General features: G+C 41.3%; 4 gene segments (V, D, J or C); 1 reads left to right on the top strand and 3 right to left on the bottom strand.

Moving 5' to 3' along the window:
• Positions 1-7,088: 7,088 nt before the first annotated feature.
• LOC118233543 lies at positions 7,089-7,648 on the bottom strand. The segment is given in 2 exon segments: positions 7,089-7,396; positions 7,597-7,648. Coding segments are annotated over 2 exon segments (360 nt in total).
• A 1,683-nt stretch (positions 7,649-9,331) lies between these two features.
• Positions 9,332-9,867, bottom strand: LOC118233525. The segment is given in 2 exon segments: positions 9,332-9,648; positions 9,813-9,867. Coding segments are annotated over 2 exon segments (369 nt in total).
• Positions 9,868-12,034: 2,167 nt separating this feature from the next.
• LOC118233499 lies at positions 12,035-14,359 on the top strand. The segment is given in 2 exon segments: positions 12,035-12,179; positions 13,832-14,359. Coding segments are annotated over 2 exon segments (402 nt in total).
• Positions 14,360-16,664: 2,305 nt separating this feature from the next.
• LOC118233503 lies at positions 16,665-17,301 on the bottom strand. The segment is given in 2 exon segments: positions 16,665-17,044; positions 17,221-17,301. Coding segments are annotated over 2 exon segments (387 nt in total).
• Between the last annotated feature and the right edge of the window lie 3,158 nt (positions 17,302-20,459).

Here is a 20,459-nt window from a genome sequence, read left to right as displayed (position 1 = left end):
AACCACTTATTTTCCCCCATTGCAGATCACTCTGTTACATGTAGGGGGGGGGCACTGTACATCCTGTTCAGCATATATAGACAGACTACTCCATTGTCGGGCTGCTTCAAACTGCACCGGTTAGGTGTATGTTATACCAGCCTGGGGTTTTTTTCACAAACCAGGATTACTGAATAGCCATCCTGAGCAAACCCCGGAACAGCTCTTTTTACTTCAGTCCATGTGCCATGTTTTGGAAGGTTCCGGGTTTTACTCAGTGCACTTACCTGGCAAACTCAGTAATCCTGCTTTATGAAACAGGGCCCTGTAGTTTCCTCTCCCTCGTTATACTGCAGTGCTTTTATATCAGGAGCAAAACAGCACTCTCTGTCTCCTCCCTGTGGTCACATATTGTAATGGCAGCTTGTGCCATGTATAGAACAGCAACCTGTAGTGGTGTCCTCTACAGCCATAGAATGCTGATTATTTGAAAAGTTAAAAGGGAGCACAGGGTTAGTCCTGCATTACTTATTCATATTTGGCCAAAATTAAACTTAAATCAGTCTTCAGTAAGCATGAAAATGTATCCTATTGTAAATCATTGCGATACTTAAAAACAATGCTTTTGATCACACCTACATCCATGCAAATTAATGTTCGATATTTCCTATGATGTATCAGTTTTTTCACAGCCAAGGGTGAAAGTGAAGACAGTGCAGAAGATGGAGCTGAGTTTGGAGTTTGGGAAAGAGCAGGAGGAACACTGCTGGGGGGTGTGAGAGCCACTCTCATCACTGAATGCCCTGTAGCCGGTAGCTCATCGGTATTCGGTATTAATTTCCAAAGATGCTGTGCAACTACAGGACATGAATTATCCTAGAATTTTTCTGGGTCTCATCATCAAAATTAAGGGAACATTGACCAATGTGCAAATCTGTTTAGATTCTAAATTATAATTTACCCCTGAAAAATTCCTCAAATATGTAAAAAAAAAAAAAAAACATTACATTCAAGATATTTCACTTGTATGTGTTGAGTCCCACCTCTGGTCTTGTAAACGTAATTGAATAGTAATTCACCACTCCAGTCATTAGTTAAATCTGTTTATATTTCCTTGTGTTTACAACGTACTGATACCTCAGGTGTGTAAGTGTAAGTTTCTCAAGTGTATTCCTTCAATGAAAGGTTTATGCTGATAAAATTTAAATGGATCTTAACAGGAAAGTATTGGATGTGCTCACATTAATATTTAAAGAAATGGCATTAAATATTAGAATAAGAAAGTTATTATTGCACAAAACAGCTCAGAATTTGAGCAGAGCCCCTTGTGGTCACAGCCCAGTGGCTCCCCCTTCAGCACCTGCAGTAGGTCCCAGCTGCAGCAGTGCAGTCTCTGTGCAGTCTGACTGAGGGAGGTTTTTGTACGGCTCTGTATCACTGTGTGAACACCCAGCTACTACTGATGAGATGCGCACTCTGACAATAATAATCTCCTGCATCTTCAGCGTGGACTCCAGTGATTTTCAGTGAAAACTGAGTCCCAGATCCACTCCCACTGAAACGATCAGGAATCCCAGACTGGCGAGTTGTGGCATAATAAATCAAAAGTTTTGGAGCCTGACCAGGTTTCTGCAGGTACCAGTTGAGGTAGCTGCCACCATAAACGCTTTGACTGACTGTACAGCTGATAGAGACAGTGTCTCCCTGCTGAACAGACTGAGCTGACGGAGACTGAGTCAGGACTATATCTGCCATCGATTCTGAAAAAGAATAAACGCTAGTTTGAACATAAATATTTCAATAAAGTTTTTATATAATTGTGAATTTGAATATAAAAACAGCAAAAGATTTTATGAAAAATTACCAAACATTTTCTAAAATATGACCAAAACCCCCAAGTGATAAATTACAATGAAATAAGATTTTCTCACCCTGAGCAAATAGTCCCAGCACCACCAGCAGTAAAATGTTTGACATCATCATACTGCTGCCTGTGTCAGTGTCTGTGAAAGGACTGGACAGTCACTGATCAGTACTGGGGGTCTTAAAGTGTGTGGAACAGTGAGGCGGGACAGGTATGCAAAGCCCCTTCCTCTATACAAATCCTGTCACACACAGTTAGAGGAGCTCTGATGTGTGAACAGCAGTGGGTCTATAGAGAGCTGGGACACATGCTTTGCTCACAGCTGCTTTTTATCCAGTTAAACACTCAAATGTCAATATTACTTTTTCTAGCATTATACTGTATAATTATATTATTTACTGTTGTGTGTTTTCATCAGACGACACAGTAGCACTCTGTCCTTCCTGTGGGTAAATAGTGAAAATAAAATGTATATAAATCCCTTTAAATAAAAGCTATGATTTTGAACAGTAACCGCCTTTGAATTATTTGTTTACAAAACAAAATCTTTGGAGTATAAAGAAAAAATATGTCTATGTCCCAAACATCATGGTGCTCACTGTGTATGGGAAATGTAGTAGAGGTAAAAATGAGGATAGTACAACGGTCTAAGTGGTTATAAGGCTGAAGTAAGGGCTGCTGGGTAGCTCCCTCGGTAAGATTCCCGCATGCTGTACATTAGTGAGTGCCATTGTCTCAGACTGACTGTGGCCAGATATCCTGCTGGGTTGATGCACAACTAGCTCTTTGTCAGCCAATGGATTAATGGAAGGGATTTAGTCGATGGGGAGAGCAATGTTGCTTGAGTAAATCGCTGTTGGCCGTCCGTGCACCAGTGGCTTGTCCCCTGCGCATGCGTATGATTGGATCTCCTCCACCCCTTTTCTGTGTGTGCGCAGCTCTTGTGGCTGCAGTGTGAAACGAAGCAGCAGGGTGGTACTGTGTCATTTTGAGGAGAAATGTGAGAAGTCCTTACTCTCCTGAGCTGGAAGCAGGACCACACATGAGGGCATGCTTGGACGTAGTTTGCAAATTAGGCATACCAAATTTAGTGCAATTGGAGATTGGAGATGAATTTAAAATTGACTGCACAGCTAAGACATCAGTTTGATCCCATCTGAAAATAAATACCTTTAATGACACCAGTTATGATCCATCCATCCATCCACCCATTATCTATACCTGCTTATCCTGGGCAGGGTCGCGGGGGGGGGGGGGGGGGGGGGGGGGGGGGGGGGTCTGGGGCCTATCCCAGCATGCACTGGGTGACATGCAGGTAACCAGTTATCATCTATGTATTGAATACATAATCAAAATACCTTTCTGAAAGAAATTAATTTGAATATCCCTCTCATTGCACTTCTGGGAGAATGTTCACATACTCTGATATTGGGTGAACTCAGCCAAACCTGGTCATCATTGTTGCTTGTGAAATGATTCTATGTGTTTCCGGTGATGTAGTGGTACAGAAGTATGCGTGTTTCAGCATCAGCTCTGCTATGGGTTCTGTATGTCACACAGAGCAGCTCCTCTTCAGCACAGAGAGGTGTGCATTAAGGGCTGTAGCTCATTGTCGCCCCCTACAGCCCAGCTGTAAATACTGGTGTCCCAGATCAGTGACTCCCCCCTCAGCACCTGCAGTAGGTCCCAGCTGCAGCAGTGCAGTCTCTGTGCAGTCTCACTGAGGGAGGTTTTTGTACGGCTCTGTATCACTGTGTGAACACACCACCACTGTGGTAACTCTGACAGTAATAATCTCCTGCATCTTCAGTCTGGACTCCAGTGATTTTCAGTGTAAACTGAGTCTCAGATCCACTCCCACTGAAACGATCAGGAATCCCAGTCTGGCGACTTGTGGCAAGATAAATCAGAAGTTTAGGAGCCTGACCAGGTTTCTGCAGGTGCCAGTGGAGGTAGTGGTAGGAGCTAATTGTAACACTCTGACTGGCTGTACAGCTGATAGAGACAGTGTCTCCCAGCTGAACAGACTGAGCTGCTGGATTCTGAGTCAGAACTATATCTGTCATTGATCCTGAAAAAGAACAAAATGGAAATGGATGTCAGTGCAGATAAATATTTTCAATTTATGCACAATTCTTTTGTGAATTTGACTACACAAAATGCCAATTGTTGTAAAAACATTTGTGTTGTGAAAAAGTAAACAAAGAAGAAGAACACTTTAAAATCTCAAGGTAAAATGGATCTGTCTTTCTTACCTTGTACATGGACTCCCACCATCACCAGCAGAAAACAGTTTAACATCATCATATTGCTGCCTGTGTCAGTGTCTGTGAAAGGACTGGACAGTCACTGATCAGTTCTGGGGTCCTTAAAGTGTGTGGAGCAGTGAGGCAGGACAGGTATGCAAAGCCCCTTCCTCTATACAAATCCTGTCACACACAGTTAGAGGAGCTCTGATATGTGAACAGCAGTGGGTCTGTAGAGGGCTGAGACATGTGCACTCTTCACTTCTTTTTTGCCCAGTAAAACATTCAAACATCACCTTTACTATTTCTGACATTGTATCACGTGTGACTGGTGAAGACTGGCTCAGATCTCTACACTGTCAAGCAGTCAGAGAATTGAATTCAAAGTACTGCTAATTGTCTATAAATCTTGGACCAAAATACATATCAGACCTCCTCTCACCTTACATTCCAGCTACACCCCTAAGGTCAGCTGGGTCCAGTCTATTAAACACTCCAAGAGTGAAAACAAAACACGGTGAAGCAGCTTTTAGTCACTCTGCCTCGTGCATCTGGAATAAACTCCCTGAAGAATTCAAACAGGCCCAAACACTAAATATATTCATAACTAGGCTTAAAAACTTCATGTTCTGCAGTATCTATGACTAATTAAGTTTTATTTATTTGTACTTATTTATCTATTCTTATTACTCTATTTATCTTTTTTTAAATTATATATTCACTTATTTGTATTTTCGTACCTATTCACCCTGATCTGTATTTTTATGCACTGTGTAAAGCACTTTCAATTGCCATTGTTATATGAATTGTGCTATATAAATAGACCTGCCTTGCCTTGCCTTGCCTTGCCTTGCCTTGAATATGAGGTATGATTGTTAAATTTGTGTTTAATATATTCACATATTGTATGCTCTGATTGCAGGTTCATTACACGGAGTTCAGAAAGTCAGGGACATCAGTCAGGTACAGGGAATTATTCATTTACAGTCTATGCTATTTTATCCAGACAAGATATTTATTGCATGCATGAAGTGAATTATTTCTGAAATGAGATTGCACTTTTATAGATCCACAATTGGTCACGGGTGACAGCATATTGACTAATATTCCAGAAAATGTGTATTTAATGAATGTCTGTGTTGTTTGTTCTGATAGACGTTTCAGTATCAGAAATAAGAAATTCAGTAACATCATACATGCACAGGAAATTATTCAAATGTTGTTTATCCTTCTGGAAAGAATGTGAATTAAAACACTGTTAGAATGACCTTTGTCTTTTGTCATAATGAGCAGGTCCTTCCTCATATTTAGCACTGTAGTTTTCAGATGATTATAATGAGATTCTTTGTGTTATCAGAGGGATTACTGTGCTAACTGTAGAAGGGAACTCTCTACTTCACTCTCTACTGCTATGATCTCCAGTGCAGCAGTGGAACGCCCATTATTGTTTTTCACTGATTTATTTTTCTTTCTTTTTTCTATCTGAGATTATATTTATGGAGTCATGCCTTCCATCTTCCATGCCCATTATTTCAATGTCCTCCATCACTTTGTGAGAGCACAGAGAAACTGCATCTCCCATAATGCACATTCTCCCAGTAACCACTTGCTTTCCCCCACTGCAGATCACTTACTTAGATGTACAGGGGAAGTATACATCCTGTTCAGCTAATATAGACAGACTACTGTATTGTGGGGCTGCTTTAGACTGCACCCATTAGGTCTAAATGTAATACCAGCCTGCGGGGGTTTTCACAAAGCAGGGTTACTGAGTTCGCTGGGTAACTGTGCTGAGTAAAACCCGGAACAGCTCTTTTTACTTCAGACCATGTGCCATATTTTGGATGGTTCTGGGTTTTACTCAGTGCACTTATCCAGCTAACTCAGTAATCCTGCTTTATGAAACAGGGCCCTGTAGTTTCCGCTCACTCATTAAACTGTAGTTCTTTTACATCAAGAGTAAAACAGGACTCTCTGTTTCCTCCCTGTGGTCACGCAGTGTAATGGCAGCTTGTGCCATGTATAGAAGCTCAACTCATAGTGGTGTCACCTACAGCCATAGAATGCTGATTACTTGAAAATTTGGAATGGAGCACAGGATCAATCCTGCATTACTTATTCAAATTTGGCCAAAATTATACTTAAATTAGTCTTCTGTAAGTATGAAAATTCCACCTATTGTAAATCATGACGATACTTTTGAACAATGCTTTTGCTCACACCAACATCCATGCAAATGAATGAGCGAGATTTCCTACGATGTATCAGTTTTTCACAACCGAGGGTGAAAGTGAAGACAGTGCTGAAGATGGAGCTGAGTTTGGAGTTTGGGAAAGAGCAGGAGGAACACTGCTGGGGGTGTGAGAGCCACTCTCATCACTGAATGCCCTGTAGCCAGTAGCTCATTGGTATTCCGTATTAATTTCCAAAGATGCTGTGCAACTACAGGACATGAATTATCCTAGAATGTTCCTGGGTCTCATCATCAAAATTAAGGGAACATTGACCAATGTCCAAAAAATCTGTTTAGATCCTTCATTATAATTTACCCCTGAAAAAACCTCAAATACGTACAAACTTTACATTCAAGATATTTCACTTGTGTGTGTTGAGTCCCACCTCTCGTCCAGGAAATGTCATTGAATTGCAATTCTCCACTCCAGTCTTTTGTTAAATCGGTGCATCATTTCCTTGTGTTTACAAAGTGCTGATATCTCAAGTGTATAAGTGCCAGTATCTCAAGTGTATTCATTCAATGAAAAGCTAATATAATTAAAACGGATCTTAAAAGGAAGATTTTGGATGTGCTCACATTTGGAGAAATTGTATTAAATATTAAAAAATGAGCGTTATTAATGCACAAAACAGCTCAGAATTTGAGCAGAGCCCTTCAGTGTCACAGATCAGTGCCTCCCCCCTCAGCACCTGCAGTAGGTCCCAGCTGCAGCAGTGCAGTCTCTGTGCAGTCTGACTGAGGGAGGTTTTTGTACGGCTCTGTATCACTGTGTCGGCGAGCTACTGCTTTGCTGACAGTAATAATCTCCTGCATCTTCAGCCTGGACTCCAGTGATTTTCAGTGTAAACTGAGTCCCAGATCCACTACCACTGAAACGATCAGGAATCCCAGACTGGCGAGTAGTGGCACTATAGATCAGAAGTTTAGGAGCCTGACCAGGTTTCTGCTGGTACCAGTGGAGGTAGCTGCTGGAAACACTCTGACTGGCTGTACAGCTGATAGAGACAGTGACTCCCAGCTGAACTGACTGAGCTGCTGGAGACTGAGTCAGAACTATATCTGCCATTGATTCTGAAAAACAAAGCATGGAAATGGATATCAATGCACAATGATAAATGCCGATTAATATTTGAAATCAAAACAATATTCTGGTTAATTTGACAAGATAACAATCGCAACTCTTGTAAAAAACATTAATGTCTTTAAAAGTAAGAAAAGAAACTGTGAACTATAACTAAAATCAAGTAAAAATATGGATCCATCTTTCTTACCCTGTGCCAGGAGTCCCAGCATCACCAGCAATAGAAAGTTTGACATCATCATAATGCTGCCTGTGTCAGTGTCTGTGAAAGGACTGGACAGTCACTGATCAGTACTGGGGGTCATAAAGTGTGTGGAGCAGTGAGGCAGGACAGGTATGCAAAGCCCCTTCCTCTATACAAATCCTGTCACACACAGTTAGAGGAGCTCTGATATGTGAACAGCAGTGGGTCTGTAGAGGGCTGGGACACGTGCTGTTTTTACCCTGTTAAATGTGTAAATGTCAGTCTTACTGTTTGTGGAATTGCAATGTATGATTTTAGACAAATAACTGGTGAAAAAAGGCTTGCTGAATATGTCTCAAGATTGTATAAAATATGTGTTGAATAAATTCACATTGTGTGTTATTATTGCAGTTTCTTTATGGGAGATCAGAAAGTCATGGACATCAGTCAGGCGCTTTGAATTATTCATTTGAAGTAAATCCATCTGGAATTAATGAAAACTGAAATACAATATTATTTTGAATGTTTCCTGATTTATCTCATACTAAGTTTTTAAATTGCATGATAAATAATGCTACCATCAATGCACATTTCATGTTCCTCCTTTATCTTTCAGCTAAATCATTACATTTCTTTCACAAGATTACAGCAGTAACTCAATGGGTTTACAAAGGGAGTGATGCAGTATTCACTGTCTGTATGGTGTGTGTAAGAGCCCTTATGTGTCCTGTAGTTACACATGCGGATCACTGTCATTCACTGCCCAACAAGGTGATGTACACCAGAGTGGCTGCTTTACTGGTATTCATGATTTTAATTCTATGTTTGCTGGTTTTACATTCCCTCTGTTTGAAAATTCTAGGCACACAATGCTACATTTGTTCACTGAACTCTGACATGTTCTGGTTTTGTTAATCCAATACCTAATCCAAGCCTGAAATATGATGGATGCATGTGCAACTGCTTCATGTCCCTTCAGTTAAAAAAAATCCCCTGTCTAATAACAAGTGACTTTTTCATTGAATTTTATTCATGTTGTTTTGTATGAAGTAAAATGCTTGAAGGGTGATAACTAATAATGATATTTGCTACTTTTATGCTTCATAAAAACCGAAGGCAATATGCTTTGGAATCACTCATTTGAGTCACACAATTGCACCATGACCATTTTCACTGATTATTACAAAAATGATGATCATCGAAATAAAAAACATTATATCTCAGAAAACAGTCAAATCTAAGACTGTGATTCAGTCCAGCACAGCTGTGATGAAACAAGGATTCCACCAGAATAGATGCACCATTAATAATATATCATCATGAATGAACTGAATACATGCTCATAATAACTGTCTGGAAGCAATTAATTTGAAACCCCACTCAATCCACCTCTGGGAGAAAGTACACATCCTCTGCATGTGATGAAACTCAAGAGCAATATGGTGATGATTGCTGATTGTGAGTTGATATACTCTATGTTTCCTGTGATGTTGTGGTACAGTAGTGTGTGTGTTTCAGCAGCAGCTCTGCTATGGGTTCTGTGTGTGACACAGAGCAGCTCCTCTTCAGTACAGAAAGGTGTGCACTGACGGTGGTGGCTCATTCTCGCCCCCTACAGCCCAGCTGGCAGTACTGCTGTCCCAGGTCAGTGCTTCCTCTCTCAGCACCTGCAGTAGGTCCCAGCTGCAGCAGTGCAGTCTCTGTGCAGTCTGACTGAGGGAGGTTTTTGTACGGCTCTGTATCACTGTGTGAACACATTGGGACTGTGGTAACTCTGACAGTAATAATCTCCTGCATCTTCAGCCTGGACTCCAGTGATTTTCAGTGTGAACTGAGTCCCAGATCCACTCCCACTGAAACGATCAGGAATTCCAGACTGGCGACTTGTGGCAAGATAAATCAGAAGTTTAGGAGCCTGACCAGGTTTCTGCAGGTACCAGTGGAGGTTGCTGCCACCGTAAACGCTTTGACTGGCTGTACAGCTGATAGAGACAGTGTCTCCCAGCTGAACAGACCGAACTGTTGGATCCTGAGTCAGAACTATGTCTGCCATTGATTCTGAAAAACAAAACACATTAATATTCTCAAACACTGTGCAATATTCTGGTAAATTTGACTATACATTTATGACAATGCTGAGAACAAAGTTCCTTTGTTAAAAGTAAAGAAAGAAAATGTAGCATGACAAAAATCCAAAGTTAAACTGGATCCGTCAATCTTACCCTGAGCAAAGAGTCCCAGCATCACCAGCAGTAGAAAGTTTGACATCATCATAATGCTGCCTGTGTCAGTGTCTGTGAAAGGACTGGACAGTCACTGATCAGTACTGGGGGTCTTAAAGTGTGTGGAGCAGTGAGGCAGGACAGGTATGCAAAGCCCCTTCCTCTATACAAATCCTGTGACACACAGTTAGAGGAGCTCTGATGTGTGAACAGCAGTGGGTCTGTAGAGGGCTGGGACACATGCTCTATTCACTGATGTTTTTACCCAGTCAAGTATTTGAAAGTATATATTACTGATTCTGACTGCATGATTATTGATGTGTAACTAGTGAAGACTGGCTCAATATGCGGTTTAATTGAGAAATATATGGTTAATAGATGTAGATATTGTGTGCACTGATGACCGGTTCATTATAAGAGATCAAACAGTCAGGGACATCAGCCAGACACAGTGAATTAGTAATTTGCTGTATATCTATACTTCTGGCTGGACTACCAGCATCTGCCACCAGACCCCCGCAACTCATTCAGAATGCTGCGGCTCGTCTGGTCTTCAACCTCCCCAGACACTCCCACGTCACTCCCCTGCTCACTGCCCTCCACTGGCTGCCTGTTATAGCTCGCATCAAATTTAAAACATTGGTCCTAGCATACCAGGCAGTCAAGGGATCAGCCCCAGCATACCTCCACCAGATATTCAAACCCTACATGCCAGCCAGATCCCTCCGTTCTGCTACCTCAGGACGCCTAGCACCTCCCCCTCTTCGCACCTGCACTTCCAGAACACGTCTCCTGTCTGTTCTGGCCCCACGATGGTGGAATGACCTCCCTGTGGAGGTCAGAACAGCTGAGACACTGACCCAATTCAAACGACGACTGAAGACTCACCTCTTCAGGCTGCACCTCTTCCCATCCCTCCCTTCCCCCCTGTAAATGACTGTAAGCTTAGGGTTATAACTAGGCAGCTGTTTCGTAGGTGACTTAGGTGCAATAACTGTCTTAACTACTTCTTGTATTTTTTCCATAGACTGCATTGTTGCCGTTCTCATTGTTAGTGTTAATCAGTTTAACCTTCAGGGTCCAAGTTGAACTATGCGGTTGTTCCCTGCACTTGGCCCGGTACTTCTCTCTAGGGGTTTCGTCATACTTGTTCCTGGTTATGGTTATACACTTTGTTGTACGTCGCTCTGGATAAGAGCGTCTGCCAGATGCCTGTAATGTAATGTAATGTAATGTAATCTATACAGAATCAATGAAAAGTGAAATACTGTATTACAGTGAATGTTTTCTGATTTTTCAGACACATGCTCTATTCACTGCTGTTTTTATCTCTCGTGAGGCAGGGATTGCATGCCCCGCCCAGCTTCCATCTCTCTGTCTCTGTCTCTCTCTCTCTCTCTCTCTCTCTCTCTCTCTCTCCTGTCTCCTCTCCCGATCCCCAGTGTGTGCAGGACCATGGACAGCAGCCGCAGGCCAGAGTGGATCAGCCCAGCCAGGGCCCTGGAGCTACAGCAACTATCCAACACCTGGGAGCAGCCTGTCTTCCAGGAGCGGCTCCAGCTGCAGCACATAGAGGCTCCCCACTGCCAGATAAAAGGTCCACTGCCCAGATCCTGGGGACTTCACTCTGGGACTGCTTCACTAGTGCTGTGTGATCGTCCCCACAGATGCTGACCCAAGCCTGTGTCTCCCAGCTGAGCACACACAGAGTCAAGGAATACACAGAGGTCTTATTGTTTACTTTAACGGACTGGGATCTGTCAGTGACACAACATTGAAACTCCCACTTTCACGTCAGTCTTATTATCCCTGGTATAGAACTGGCACTGATCAAGACAAAACTCTAAATTAAGTTAAAGTGGCAATTGTATCAAGAATGTTTTCTGTTTAAGTTGTGTTAAAAATGAGGTCTGAGTAAGACTAAGAAAAGTACAAATTATAAAAGGTTGAATGAATACCTGTGTGGCTGTCCATGGCACTGAATTTCTCTGGGATTCGACGATTGCAGGAAACTATGACGCTTTTCAAAGAGGAGGTGAACAGCGCTCCTCTGCTCATCTCGCGCTACTACACCTGTCACCGTCACATCATTTATCATTTCACCTGAATCGAAAAACATTTGTTACTGAATGTGTTTTGAAACATATTTAATATTGATGACTCGGACAACGTAACGGCTTGCGTTGATAAGCTTTCCGTAAATCATCTTCATTGTCGTTCCACGATTCTCCAGCAGGGGACTTCCTAAGGCTACACATGTCTGACGGATCAACAGTGTGCACAACATGCAGGTTTTTGTACAGCCAGTTAATCAGACTGAATCACTGTGGTGGACTTTCGGTGGCGGGACCAAACTGGAAGTCGGCAGTAAGTGGCTATACAAACAAGGCTTTTCATCATCCGCAGAAATATTAGAAGATTCTATCTGTTTTAATACATTCGTTTTACATTACGTTTCTGCGGGTTGTTTGCATTTTACATTCCTCATTCTATTTTCTGCCGGCTGATTCAGTCGTTGAGCTAGAAATAAAATAAAAGATATGCATGTGAAAAGCTCAAAAGAGTACTATACATTTGTGTCGGATACATTCAAATCCAAGTACATGCAACATTGTTTTACAAGCGAATCGTTGATACATTTGAAAAGCTGCGTGAAGTCGTAAAGAATCGGCTGTGTCTCTAGAGTGAGAGGTTTTTGTACGGCGCGTGAATCTGTATCACTGTGGTACACTTTCGGTGGCGGCACAAAACTGTCAGATGGACGTAAGTAATTCTCTTCCACATCCCTCACTATCGATGTTTTTGCGTTCTTTTTTTAATATGCTGTAATTTTCCGAAGTTCAATGTCGTGAATCAAAATTGTAATTCTGGAGATGCGTGAATGAAAAACAGAAATGTTAGTCAAATGATGTCAAATACTTTTTATTCTAGCCCATTTTGACTTCAGGCAGTTTGTCTTTATCGTAGGCCTATTGATGTTTAGATGACCGTACTGCAATAACTTTCTATTTTGCGCTCGAGGTGAACTAAATTAAATTGCATTGGCTCCCTTGCCGTCGGCAGGATCACTCTGTAGGAGAATGTAATTTATGGCACGGTCTGCAAAACGACAATCTCTTTCTCAGAAATGTGGAATAAAATAGTGTTGTCCACCGAACACTAAATATAAAAAATTAAAATGATTTAATCAGAGTTATTCATTTTTCACACATTAAAATGAAATTGGATCATAGCCTACTTCATACACTTTGTCGTTTGTGTTGGTTATGAAATCCGATCGTTTTATTCATTCAGATTTAGTTTATTTTAATGTTTATTTGCGATCGCATTATTATATAAAAATTTTTTGTTACATTACAGACTTGTGTTCTTATGTTCTGATGTCATAACATTCTCTCTAGTCTACGTTATATTATGTTTATATATATATATATTTTTTTTTTTAAAGCGAGGAATTTCCAATGCAATGAAAATATTTACCAAATGGGTCATTCTTTTGAAAACTTAATGTAAAATTTTATGAAAATTGTTTCTTGCTGTCGGAGTGCGCGTTCAGTTCATACACGTGAAGGAACACAACGGGAACCTCGTGGTTCATTCTGTAGGTTTTCAGCGTGAATACCATTATGTATCCATTCTTTTGCAAGACGTTCTGCGTATTGTATTGGGTCTATGGTAGGCTCCTGAAATAAGCTGAAAAAGTGGAGTAAATTGAAAGTAGTGCACTAGAGGCAGTTCTGGTTGTGATGAAGAATTGTATCATTGTTAAGTACTACCGTCACGATCTGATAATAATGGCATGCAGACAGAACCTTTAATAATGCCAATGTACTTTATATTTTAGAATATGAAGCAAATGGGAATAAAGTCTCTTCAGACATTCCAAATTAGTTGTAAGTGATAACTACTGTATGACATTTCACGGCTCAGTCTCATTTTAAGGACAGAATGATTGACACATGGGGGGGGGGGGGGGGGGGTCCACTGTCTGACCTCACTGTCTCTGCCGTGTCTCCCAGGTGACACAGTCCCCGCCCTTACAGTCCTGCCCCCCTCCAGTGTGGAGGTGAAGCAGGGGAAGGCCACACTGGTGTGTCTGGCCAACAAGGGCTTCCCGTCAGACTGGACTCTGCGCTGGAAAGTGGACGGTACCAGTAGGAGCTCGGGCGTGGCCGGGAGCGCCGGGGTCCTGGGGAAGGACGGCCTGTACAGCTGGAGCAGCTCCCTGACTCTCAGTGCGGATGACTGGATGAAGGCGGGGTCACTGACCTGTGAGGCCACAAAGGGCTCCCAGGCTGCCCCCCCTCAGACACTGAGGAGAGCTGACTGTGCTGAGTAGGGCGGGTGCAGGCCCAGCTCACACACTCTGATCACACTGTGTTTACCCTGCTCTGCTCTCAGCCTCTCTGCTCCTTACTGCTGCACACTGAGCTGGGCCTGTGTGTGAATCCTTCCTCCAGCCTGAGCTGTCACTGCTAATGTCTCACATGTGCTCTGCTTGTGTCCTCAACAAATATGCATACCTGCCTTCTTATTTGTGTTTGTGTGATTTTGGCGATAGCTGTTAGATAAAAGTCATTGAAATAATAAAGATTCTTTGAAAAGTTATTGTTTTACTGGCTGTTATTATAAAAAATGGACTTTTGTGCTCCTGGTGTTGTTGTGCAAAATCTGTAGTGATTCCACCAAGAGGCCAGCCCTCACTCTGATGAAATCACAATTACATTCTTGCCACTGAAATACTTTTGCAATAATCCCAAGAATTCAAATAAGTTAATAAAAATAAAACTTTAAAAATGTGTTAATTGAAAAAGAATATATATTATTTATTGAGTTAGTGGTTTAATTCTAAAAAGGTTTTCATTCCTGTCTGTATAGTATATTTGACACAAATGTATTGAGAAATCACTAAGAAATATTACATGAGTTTTCTTTTCATGGAAAATACAATTATAATTACTAAATTACTATATACCAATTTATAAGAGACTCAGACAGAGACCAGATGGAGGTGATGAGAGGTTCTGTGTGAAATTACTTATCTGGAATCAGTTAAGGAGGGGCAGTCCCAGCTCTGGAGGCCTGCTGAGAGGAGCAGTGATGTGTGAGCGCGCTCAGTGCAGTTCTGTGCAGCAGGATGTGTGCTCTGCTCACACTAACCCCCTGGGGACGGCCCAGACACCTGGCCACAGTGTTGCTCTATTCCCAGATTGAGTCAGTCCCACTGAGGGACAGCAGAACCAGCCTGCCCCGCCCTGCATATGCAAATCTGAGTTTCACCCCCACAGCTTGCAGTTTCTCAGCCCAAAATACCCCACCACTGAGACAGCTGTTTGAGCATGAGGAGGTAGAGGGCTCATTTTCATAGTTAGCTAAGAATAGATTAGAGATTTCACATGTGAGGAAACATGCACCCTTACTTATCTGTTCTGAAAAATAATGTGATACTTAAATTTAAAGTTTAAGTATCACAATATAAGAAAAGTTAAAATGTCTATAATCATAAATACTGTGAAATCTGAAAATTCAATTGTGCATTCAAGTGAGAAAATATTTTTTAAATGAAGATTAGCAGCCAAGAAATAATTATGCTTTCATTTTAAATGCAACAATGAATAAAGTAAAGAAGAATGCATTCTCGATTCATAAATATTCAGAAAACAACATATTCAAAAATTTGATGATTACAATTTCTATTTGTATTTCACATTCTCCAAAGATTGGCCAAAAAATTGTATTTTCTCCATTTTAAAATTTTCAGTGGCTTCAATGAATGTTTTAGTCATTTAAATGTTTCCTTGTGATTTCATGGACTGAAAAATTTAATTGTATATGTTGCACTTCTCGAATGGAGAAAAATAGGTCCCCATAACTGTTAGATTACAGGTTAAAACATTATTTTGGAGTCAAATAATTGAAATAATATTAAATTAGTCCTGTTCCATGTAGCACCAGGTAAGAGTGCACCCATTTCTTCTCCACTCAGATACTTCTGCTGTTTGGTGCATCAGAGGGGTCTCTTACAGTTGGTGACCTTGACACTTGACGGGTATCTGAGGGGTTTTCTCACTTTCATATATTCCATCCTTCAAATTTCCAGATACACAATGCTGCATTTATTCAGCAAACACTAACAGGTTTTGGTAATACTAACCCAGTACTAACTCCATGCCTGAAATATAATGGATGCCTGTGCAATTGAATGCATTAAGCTCTAGGGATATCGGGTTCAAAATGAATGCATTGATATCCCTTGAGTTTAAAACGATCAAATGAATAATACGGGAGCTTGTTATGGAATTCTATTCATGCTGTATCATGCAATGTTGTGTTTAAATTGAATAACTAATGAGAAAATTTGAAACTTAGAAACAAAAGATGATCGTGCCAATCAAAGAAATACTGTTGCAGAAAATAAATTCTGCAATTCAGTGCATTGTGGCTGAGCTGTCACCAGGATCCCATCTGAACAAAAACACCTTTAATTACATAAACACTGATGTATGTATTCAACTTAAAATACCCTTCAGACAGCAGTTCATTTGAAATCCCACTCATTCCTCCTCTAGGAGAAAGTACACATCCTCTGCTTAGGGTGAACTCCAGGTGATCATTGCTCCTTGTGAGCTGAAATACGACATGTTTCCTGTGATGCTGAGGTACAGTAGTGTGTGTGGTTCAGCAGCAGCTCTGCTATGGATTCTGTGTATGACACAGAGTAGCTCCTCTTCAGTACAGAGAGGCATACATTTAGGGCAGAAGCTCATTGTCGCCCCCTACTGGTACACTGGCAATATGTCCCAGATCAGTGCACCCTCAGCACCTGCAGTAAGTCCCAGCTGCAGCAGTGCAGTCTCTGTGCAGTCTGATTGAAGGAGGTTTTTGTACAGCTCTCTAACACTGTGTGAACACCCAGCTACCACTGATCAGATGGAAACTCTGACAGTAATAATCTCCTGCGTCTTCAGCCTGGACTCCAGTGATTTTCAGTGTAAACTGAGTCCCAGATCCACTCCCACTGAAACGATCGGGAATCCCAGACTGGCGACTCGTGGCATAATAAATCAGAAGTTTAGGAGCCTGACCAGGTTTCTGCAGGTACCAGTGGAGATAATGGCCATTGGAGTTGGTGTGAACGCTCTGACTGGCTGTACAGTTGATAGAGACTGTGTCTCCCAGCTGAATAGACTGAGCTGCTGGAGACTGAGTCAGAACTATATCTGCCATTGATTCTGAAAAATAAAATGGCAATGGATGTCAATGCACGTTATCATATTACAATCAGCAGAATTTTGGTAACTTAGACTGTAATAGCAACTTATGTCAAAACAGTTGTTTTGTGAAAAGAAAAAACAAAAATGTGAACTATAACTAAAACCTCAAGTTAAAATAGTTCTGTCTTTCTCACCTTGTACAAGGAGTCCCAGCATCACGAGCAGTAGAACGACCAACATCATTATAGTGTTGCCTGTGTCAGTGTCTGTGAAAGGACTGGCCAGTCACTGATCAGTACTGGGGGTCTTAAAGTGTGTGGAGCAGTGAGGCAGGCCAGGTATGCAAAGCCCCTTCCTCTATACAAATCCTGTCACAAACAGTTAGAAGAGCTCTGATGTGTGAATAGCAGTGGGTCTATAGAGAGCTGGGACACCTGCTCTTTTCACTGCTGTTTTTACCCAGTCAAGCATTTGAAAGTCAATATTACTGATTCTGACTGTACTGTATGATTATACTGTATGATTATGGATGTGTAACTAGTGAAGACTGGCTAAATATGAGGTATAATTGTAAAATACGTAGTTAATAAATTTAGACATTGTGTGCACTGATGACAAGTTAATTACAAGAAATCAAACAGTCTTGGACATAAGTCAGGCAGAAGGAATTATTAATTCACAGTATATCCATGTGGAATCAATGAAAAGTGAAATACTGTATTTCTGTGAAAATTTCCTGATTTCATTCAGATGACCTTCACTCCCTCTATTTTATGCAGTTTTATTTTGACAACTAGCACTGAACATTCTTGTTTTTGAATACAAGAAAAACTAAGTTGATCTTGGTAAATGTAATCCATGTTTTAAACAAAGATTGATCCTCATTTTTGTCCTAAACTGTAATTCCTCCATCAGTTCTGTAGCGCACGGATTCTCATGCTCTTCCCCATGTGCTGCCAGTAGCCTATAATATTCATTTTTCTTTCAGCCAGCTGAGCAGCAAAGCCACTGAATCTGGGAGCTCACATTGTGCCGCTGTTACAGGCAGACTGCAGGCAAACAGTCAACCAGAGGAATCGCTATGTCCTCAGTGAGAAAGGGACGACTGAGCTGAATGACACCCTCCCTCCTGAAGTGACCTCACAGATAATGATATGATCCCATCTACACAGCGGCTTATAGGATTGGTCAGCAGTGCCTATCAGACTGTAGTTTGTGCTCTTTTATTATGGTGTTAGAGGATCAGATCAGAAGCAGCATTGGTGCTCTGATTGGTCAGGGTGTGTAACAGCAGCCTGTGTGATGTGTGCTGGGAGAGCTCTGGACTGAGTGACTCCACTGTGCTGGACTGCCTGCTGTTCACTGCTACAGGGTTCTGTGACATCTTGTGTCAAACTCTTTTACAAAGAATTCAAAATACATAATCATTGGAAATTCATCAAAATAACATTCATAAATAAAGGCTAGGATGCACTGAAATTAAAATGTAGTGTAATCTTTTTGAATAGAGAATCTGAACGATTTCATAATAATCCACTGAAGCTCAATATTGTCAAGCTAAGCCCCTCAGTGTTCCAGATCAGTGACTCCCCCCTCAGCACCTGCAGTAGGTCCCAGCTGCAGCAGTGCAGTCTCTGTGCAGTCTGACTGAGGGAGGTTTTTGTACGGCTCTGTATCACTGTGTGAGCGGGTAGCTACTACCGATCTGATGTGAACTCTGACAGTAATAATCTCCTGCATCTTCAGCCTGGACTCCAGTAATTTTCAGTGTAAACTGAGTCCCAGATCCACTCCCACTGAAACGATCAGGAATCCCAGTCTGGCGTTTTTTGGCAAGATAAATCAGAAGTTTATGAGCCTGACCAGGTTTCTGCAAGTACCAGTGGAGGTACTCGCCATAGGAGTTGGTGAAAACGCTCTGACTGGCTGTACAGCTGATAGAGACAGTGTCTCCCAGCTGAACAGACTGAGCTGATGGATCCTGAGTCAGAACTACATCTGCCATTGATTCTGAAAAAAAAATGGAAATGGATGTCAATGCATGTTATTATATTACAATTAGCAGAATTCTGGTAACTTAGACTGTAATAGCAACTTGTGTCAAAACAATTGTTTTGTGAAAAGAAAAAAACAAAAATGTGAACTATAACTAAAACCTCAAGTTACAATGGATCTGTCTTTCTCACCTTGTACAAGAAGACCCAGCATCACGAGCAGTAGAACGACCAACATCATTATAGTGCTGCCTGTGTCAGTGTCTGTAAAAGGAATGGACAGTCACTGATCAGTACTGGGGGTCTTAAAGTGTGTGGAGCAGTGAGGCAGGACAGGTATGCAAAGCCCCTTCCTCTATACAAATCCTGTCACACACAGTTAGAGGAGCTCTGATGTGTGAACAGCAGTTGGTCTATAGAGGGCTGGGACTCATGCTTTACTCACTGCTGTTTTTATCCAGTTGAACACTCAAATGTCAATATTATTGTTTCTGACATTGTACTGTATGATATTAATAAATATATAACAGGTGAAGACAGGCTGATCATGAGATATGATTGGAAAATATGTGTTGAATAATTTCACATGTTGTATGCTCTGATGACAGGTTCTTGACATGAGTTCAGAAAGTCATAGACATCAGTCAAGCAAAAGAATAATTCTGTTGTACTACAGTTATATCAAATGAATTAAAATGAAATACTGTAGTATTGTGAATGTTTTCTTATTTCAATAAACAGACCTTCTTTCTCAGTAATGAATGCAATTGTCCAACTGCAATCACACACGCATGTGCAATTGTTATATGTAAATAGATCCCTAGCTTACTAATATGTGATTCAAGGTAATAACCGATTAGAAAAAAATGGATGAAAGGATATATTTTATATATTCATTGGTCTTTTGACACAACCACACCATTTTTAGAAACATGACTATCAAGCCAATCAAAACAATTATTTCACAGAATTATGCATAACTGACACTTAGGTTCCTTCCAGGACAGCTGAGATGTCAGCTGAATCCCATCTGAACAGAAACACCTTCAGTTACATAAATTATCGTGTATGTGTTGAATACATGCTCATAATACATTTCTGGAGGCAATTCATTTGACACCCCACTCATTCCCCCTTTGCATTTGGCAGAACTCAAATGCAATATGGTGATCATTGCTGCTTGTGATGTGTTTCCTGTGATGTTGTGGTACAGAAGTATGTGTGTTTCAGCAGTAGCTCTGCTATAGGTTCTGTATGTGACACAGAGCAGCTCCTCTTCAGCACAGAGAGGGGTACATTCAGAACTGAAGCTCATTGTTGCCCCCCTACTGCCCTGTTGTAAATACTGGTGTTCCAGATCAGTGCCTTCCCCCTCAGCACCTGCAGTAGGTCCCAGCTGCAGCAGTGCAGTCTCTGTGCAGTCTGACTGAGGGAGGTTT

This window comes from Anguilla anguilla, chromosome 8 (assembly GCF_013347855.1).
Source record: "Anguilla anguilla isolate fAngAng1 chromosome 8, fAngAng1.pri, whole genome shotgun sequence".
Classification (NCBI taxonomy): Eukaryota; Metazoa; Chordata; class Actinopteri; order Anguilliformes; family Anguillidae; genus Anguilla; species Anguilla anguilla.
This window is presented reverse-complemented; position numbering and strand designations above follow the sequence as displayed.